This window comes from Dioscorea cayenensis, chromosome 16 (assembly GCF_009730915.1).
Source record: "Dioscorea cayenensis subsp. rotundata cultivar TDr96_F1 chromosome 16, TDr96_F1_v2_PseudoChromosome.rev07_lg8_w22 25.fasta, whole genome shotgun sequence".
Taxonomy (NCBI): domain Eukaryota; kingdom Viridiplantae; phylum Streptophyta; class Magnoliopsida; order Dioscoreales; family Dioscoreaceae; genus Dioscorea; species Dioscorea cayenensis.
The window spans coordinates 3,160,334-3,167,563 of NC_052486.1; the positions used below are offsets into that span (position 1 = coordinate 3,160,334).

The 7,230-nt window shown below is 37.8% G+C and overlaps 1 protein-coding gene across 1 annotated transcript; it reads left to right on the plus strand.

Moving 5' to 3' along the window:
• Positions 1-1,805: 1,805 nt before the first annotated feature.
• On the plus strand, positions 1,806-6,048 carry LOC120279203 (putative disease resistance RPP13-like protein 1). Its single transcript, XM_039286070.1, has 6 exons — positions 1,806-3,781; positions 3,871-3,924; positions 4,077-4,287; positions 4,665-5,065; positions 5,152-5,409; positions 5,507-6,048. Coding segments are annotated over exons 1-2 (1,977 nt in total). The 3' UTR covers positions 3,872-3,924; positions 4,077-4,287; positions 4,665-5,065; positions 5,152-5,409; positions 5,507-6,048.
• The last annotated feature ends 1,182 nt before the right edge of the window (positions 6,049-7,230 follow it).

Consider the following 7,230-nt stretch of genomic DNA (forward strand, 5'->3'; position numbering starts at 1 on the left):
CCAAGCCTCTCTTCTTCTCCTTGATAAATTCAAAACTTCAATAATCAAATCTCAACATCTTCAACAGTTTTCCATCCAATTACCTATCTCCGCGGGCATGCTAATTGAATTTTTAATTTCTAGCTAACAATTGAGTTTATCTGTGGCACATTTGTAATAAGACCTTGATGTAATATAATATGATACATTAATGTTCAATGGATAAAATATATCTTAAACCACGTAATTAAGTAGTAGGGTTTGATTATTATAGTGTGCAATGAGTTTACAACTTACAAGTTGAATGATTTGTTTATCGTTGTGAAGGTATCCAAGGGTTGGCATACAGGCAGCTCACTGACCCACCATTGTTTGCTGTTAAAATAAGATTTTTTATTATTATTATTAATTATATTTCAAGTGGTACAGTAGATCTGTGACCATTTACAGATTGAATGATTAATTTAATTTAAATTTCAAGCTGTCCTTCAAGTGACTTTCATCTTGGGAGTTGCACAATTTGTTTATTTCTTTCGAGTTGTGCAAGTGGTAGTATTCTAATCATTAATTTTATCTTCTTATACATAATAACATTATTGCGTTCAAGAGATCAAACTTCTAAGTCATCATCATAATCTGAGATCAGCTGGTCTTACAAGAAATTAAGAAGATCATGGCGATGATTGTGGATGCTTTTGCAGGAAAGCTGGTGGAGAGGCTGACAAATGTCATTGAAGAGAAGGCCATTATGGTGTTAGGTGTCAAGGATGACCTTCAAAAGCTTCAACGAAAGATGGAGATGATCGAACGTGTGCTCAAGGATGCGGAGAGGAGAAGGATACAAGATGAGGCTGTCAAAGGTTGGGTAGATAAGCTGAAAGATGTCATGTATGATGCTGAGGACATCATTGATCTATGTATGATTCAGGGTATGGGGCTGTTGCAAGATGATGATCAACATTCTCTGCCGGCTGAGTCGAGTGCTGCTGCTTCAACACGGGTACGCTGCTGTAACTTTCCTCTGTTCTCTTGTGTGCGCAGTGTGCCATTTCGGTATGAGATTGCTGATCAAATTAAGAATCTCAATGTTAAGTTAGAAGAGATATCTGCTGACAAAGATAAGTTTAATTTCATAACTTCTTCTTCTTCTTCTATGAACTCAAGTGATGCATATGTTGTGAATCATCAACCTTCTTCTCGTCAGAGTTCCTCCTTACCTGAACCTGACATCGTGGGGTGGGATATCAGAGATTCAACCAAGAGTCTTGTTGAATTATTGATCTCTCCTCATGAACAGAAATGCCGTCTTTTTGCCATTGTCGGTATGGGGGTATAGGCAAAACTACACTTGCACGACAAATTTATAATGATTCAAAGATAAATGATCATTTTTTTGTTACATTCTGTGGATTTGGGTTTCAAAAATCTTCGACATCAACGACTGACTTGCTGAAAAGAAATCATAAGGAATGTTGGGGATAGTTATGGAGAGTCAATGACAATCGCTGAGTTACAAAAAAATTCTTTCTAAGGTTCTGCATGAGAAGAGCTTGTTCTTGGTTTTGGATGATGTTTGGGATGCGGATGTATGGATTGAATTAATTGAAAGTTTGTTACAAACAGCAACAAAAAAATGTAGAGTCTTGGTTACCACAAGAGATAGAAATACTGCTATGAAAAATGAGGGCAGCTCATATCCACAATGTCAATAAATTGTCTTTTGGACTTTGGTTGGGAATTACTCTGTAAAAAAGTTTTCACAAATAATGAGGTAAGCGATATGCAGAGATTGAAGGACATTGGGATGCAAATCATTGAGAAATGCGATGGTCTTCCAGTCGCAATCAAAAGCTATTGCCGGTGTTCTACTAACAAAAGACCGAAATAAGAGAGAATGGGAGAATGTTCTTAATAGCGATGCATGGACTATTACTGGACTTCCAGAAGAGCTCCGTGGAGCATTATATTTGAGCTATGATACTTTACCTTCTGCTCTTAAACAATGTTTCCTCTATTGTTCTCTTCAGCCGAAGAATCATGAATTTGATGTTGATGAACTTGTTCTTGAATGGATTGCAGAAGGTTATATAAAACCAAGTGGAAATTCAACAATGGAAGATGTTGCTAAAGACTATTACATGGAATTAATTAGGAGGAGTTTCTTACAACCTGATTCAAAGTACGTTGATATGTCCATATGCACAATCCATGATTTGTTGAGAGGTCTTGCTCAGGCTTTAGCAGGTGATGAAAACTTTTTAGGAGATCCACAAGATGCACAGAAAGCTGATTCAATCAAAAAGTTACGTCGTCTGACAGTGTCAAGTGAAAGGGACAACGTGAGTATTGAACATCTTTATTCCCTTAGAAAATTATCATTATCGACCCCTCCAAATTTGAACACATCAGTGATTGGAAGCCTCAAGCATTTGCGTCTATTAATCCTCAATGGTGACAGGATTGAGAATATCCCCGATAGTATTGGGGATTTAGTACACTTGAGGCTTCTTAATTTATACAATTCAAGGATATGTGAACTACCAGAATCTTTGGGAAACCTCATTAACTTACAATTCTTGTTGCTAAGTTGTTGCAAATCTTTGCACATCCTTCCTAGAAGCATAACTAAGCTATGCAGTTTGAGGAGACTCATTCTTCACAAAACACCTTTGAATTATGTGCCCAAAGGAATAGGCAAATTGGAGCATCTTAATTTTTTGACAGGATTTGTCATAGGAAACAATGGTATTAATGAAGGCGAGGGATGCGACCTAGAAGAGCTGCAAAAGCTTAAAAATCTCAGTTACCTTGAAATAGAGAACTTGGAGAAAGCAAGAGGTAAAAGTGCTTTAGTTCTTTCAAACAAGCCTAGTCTTAGAGAATTGTATCTTAGTTGCACACCCAATATTAGTGGGCATGTTCAACAGCAAGAGATGGACAAGATTGTACAAGTCTTTGATGAGCTTTCCCCTTCAATAAGTCTTTTTGATCTAACAATTGCAAATTATTTTGGGGCTCGATATCCAAAGTGGATGACGCCCACTTCAATTAGTATTGCTTTTCTTGAATTAAGTTATTTGAAACTTATAAATTGCTCCAAGTGCCCTCAGCTTCCCTCGTTTGGCCAACTACCTCAGCTCAAGTATCTGAGGATAGAAGGAGCAACTGCAGTAGTTTCAATTGGCCCTGAATTTCTAGGGAATGGAGAACCTGCAGAAAGTGCCTTCCCCAAGCTTCAATACTTAGAACTCAGCGACATGGCTAACTGGGAGGAATGGTCACTGATCAGTGGAGAGGAAGACACCAAGCTTGAATCTAGCAATCTATTGCTCTTTCCCCATCTCAAGACAATTGTCATTAACCACTGCCCCAAGCTTAAAGCTCTTCCAAGAGGCTTGAATCTCATCCAAAAATTGAAAATTTTCAGAGCTCACAACCTTTCAAGGGTCTCTGATCTCCGTGCCTTGAGAGAATTGGTAGTTGTTGATTGCCTAATGCTGAAGTGTGTCGAGAAGCTTGAGTCTCTGCAGAACTTGAAGATGATGGATGCAGTGGATACGAATCTCCCTGAGTGGCTCATTTCTTTTCTCCAACAACACGAAAAGCTTCACGATAATCAATTCCACTTGCAGTTGGAGTGCAGTGCCCAAGCATTGAAGGGATGTTTGAAAGGGCATCCCTACTGGAATTTCCTCCAGCAAGTGCCTCGGTTGGAAGCATATGCAGAGAACAAAAGTATGTATTTAAAGTACATCAAGGATCCATTTTCCTACCAAACCAACGTTGATGAAGATATCAACTGGTATGTATATGACTCATGCATGAAACCTCTCCTCTATGTTTTGAATACCTTTACTTATGATGTTTTACCTCTTATGGCGGCTTATGCAGATGAAGACGGGGATGAAAGCCTGAAGTTTAATGAGATGCGGAGATGCATGACTGGTATGGCTCATTGCATCTCTAATATTCTTATTCCTTCAATCTGCTATCATTTATTTATCCATCTACTTTATGATTTGAAATTAAGCTCATCACTAGCAAGTTCTATCTTTAGAATTGTGATGTATTTGTGTTCACTGAGTTTATTTTCACAGGAGGAATGGTGGTAAACATGTTTACAAAAAGAAAATGTGATACCATGACCGACCTGCACACTAGTTTGAGATTTCAAATTACATGGCTTCAATTTGAGTTGATGGTTTATGCGGATCATGAATTCCATATCTGTTCTTGCAAGAGCACAGAGAAGCATGCTGCCATGCTTTGGAGTTTCTTTCCTTCATCATGCTTTTTTTAATTTTCAATGTGAGTTGAGCTGGAAACTAGATGATATCCTTCTACTTTTTACTGCTTAATTAGTTTACATGATGAGTTATGGGGATTGATAGAACTGCATCGCACATGTTTAATAATCATTTTCCTTTACTTAGTTTTCTGAACAATATATGAGAGTTTCCTGTTAGTTATATATATATACACGTATGCAGATATCTGGGAGTGGGATATTTAGTAGAATGCCTGAAAATACAATGGAGCACGATAAGACATGTCTCTAATTCTGCATGAAGCTCTAAAGTAATTAATGTGACTGAACCTATATAGTGTATCTAATAATTCTGCATTTGACTCATGTGTACCAAAATATCGCTATTAATAATTAATTCCCAATTGACATTGAACAGGATCTATGTGGATATGCTGGGTGAGCAATGGCATAACCATCTGCTACAATTCAGACTGACGAAATTGATTCATTCACAAACTTCATCTATTCACACAATTCCAACTTCTTCAGAATCAGTGAACTAATGAACCAATCTTGGAGCCTGGATTCTAGCTCAACAATGAACAGATTCATGCGGAAGATTTTATAGATGTGACAACATGAGAACTTGCAAGCATATTGAATTCTTATTCAACCGAGTTACGTTATTGATTTTAACGGGAGGGCCAAAAAAGGATGGGTTTACATATTTGTCTGGCAGGGACTTGATGAATAAACCTCAAAATTGTTTGAGAATGTTCTCTAATCCTGCAAGGCAGGCATGAGCAATTAAAGACATAACAAAGGGATCAAAATGTTGTATGTTTTGAGTTTTTTCCCCTTCTCCTTGCTCTCTTTAATTTTGTTTGTGACTTGAACTGAAACTCTCCTTGTACTTGTTGCAGCTTACTCAAATTAACCATTGTCCTCTGCTTTCCACCATTACCAACAAAAAGATGCATCAAGAGCACTTGCGAAAAGTTTGGAGTGTTACAGTTCTTGAATTAATTTCCTTCTTTGATTTTTTTTTTTTCTGAATAGTTTGCTAAAGTTTCTCAGTGATTAAAGTACATATCAAAAAATGTAGTGGAGCATGATGAGGATCATTCTCTCAGTGTATGCTACTCTGACAAAGCTTTGGGGGGACTTCTATGTTTTTGCAAGTAATGTGACTACGGAACCTTTATGCTGCATCTAATAATTTTGATTTCTGATAAATATAGACTCCTGATAATAAAAAGTTTATTTGACATTCAACAGGGTCGTGGTTGGTTGTGAATATATCGGCACATCCTTCCTTGAGGCAAAACTAAGCTATGCAATCTACGGAGTCTCCATCCAGAAGGCACACACTCCTTTGAATTACGTCTGTAAGACATCTTGTTAACCTAACAGGATTTACGGTCATAGATGAAGGTATTAACAAAGATGTACATGCCCGTGGTACAACGTAGCCCACACACATGTGAGTGCAAAGACCATCCACAGTTTGTGCTTACAGTTCTCAGGCGTGCACTCTCGCCATGTTGAATTGATCTCTCACCAACTATAAAGCAACTTCATGAAGGACCCGAGCGCCAATTTGTTAAATATGGGCTTGATATGCTAGGGATGTGATTTGATCATTGGTATAGGGTTATGTTTGTTGTGTAATGAAAGAAAGACGGAGAGATGGAGAGGGTGAGCTCTATTGTATTTAGAGAGTAGAAAGATTGAAGAATGTGTAAAGGAGTGCTCTTGTTCTTTTTTGATTTCATTAAAGCAAGGTAAGATCTTTGTTTTTGAGATAAGGTTAGTTTTTAGAGCTTGTAATCCTTTTTGTAGCCTTTATACTTATTTCTTATACTCTGTACTCTCGCTATTCTTTCTGTGATATAATGGAGCGATTATTCTCCCAGTGGATGTAGAACTGTTCGGTACGAAACCACGTTAAATTTGATGTCTATGCTTGTATGTTGTCATTGCATTGTCTATTTATTGTGCTATTGCTAGATGTTTGTGAAATTATATTTCAAGTATTCGACCTAATTACTACACTCGTTCCATGTTTCCCCACACATAACACAATTGACCCGAAAGGCTGTTGAAGGTAAGTCAACAAAATTGTGTCAATGTTTTCTATGCCCAAGACTAAAGGACATAGTCAACAATCAGAGATGAACAAGCTTTATGGAAGTCTTTGATGTGTTATACCCCTCCATCAAGCCATCTGAACCTAAGGATTCATGTCTTCTTTTGTTGCAGGTATCCAATGTGGATGCATTCCTATTTCTTCTTCTATTCTTCATCTGCCAACTTCTCTGACTGAAATATCTAAAATATTGATGCAACAATTGCAGTAGAATTAATCCTGCCCAAGTTACTCAGCAAAGAAGAAATTTCGACTGCCTTTAGTATGCTAAAAATGCCAGAAGCTTGCCTCACCTTGCCTTGGTTTCACTAAAGGACCCTCCCTTGCCTCCATAAGAGAGCTAAGATGATCAGGAGCTTGGCCTTTGGAATGCAAGTGTTTTTTTCTTGTATCTCAGCTATTTTTTTGTGGTCTTTTTCCATTTTACATGTCTAATATTAATGAATGTTTATTTACGCCAACAATTGTTTAGTCTATTGCTATATGATGATGTATGCATGTATCCGTCCATAGTATGCATTTTATCTATATTTGTCAAAATATATATATATATATATATATATATATATATATATATATTTTTTATTCGTCCATTTTTATTTATATTATATGTGCATTTTTTAAATGAAAAAATTAAATAAAAAGTAAAGAAATGCAGAATGAGTCACAAACAACGCCACTGGGTTACTAGGTGGGCACGGGCCGTCCCAGCAACTCGGCCGGAACCGCCCGCCGGGTCATTGACCCGGCGGGCCGGTTACGGGTTGGGCTTCTTCCAACCCGTGGCCCGGCGGATTGGCCCGCCAGGGTGGACCGGGCCAACCGCCGAGCCCGGCCCTAATTAAAACCGGGT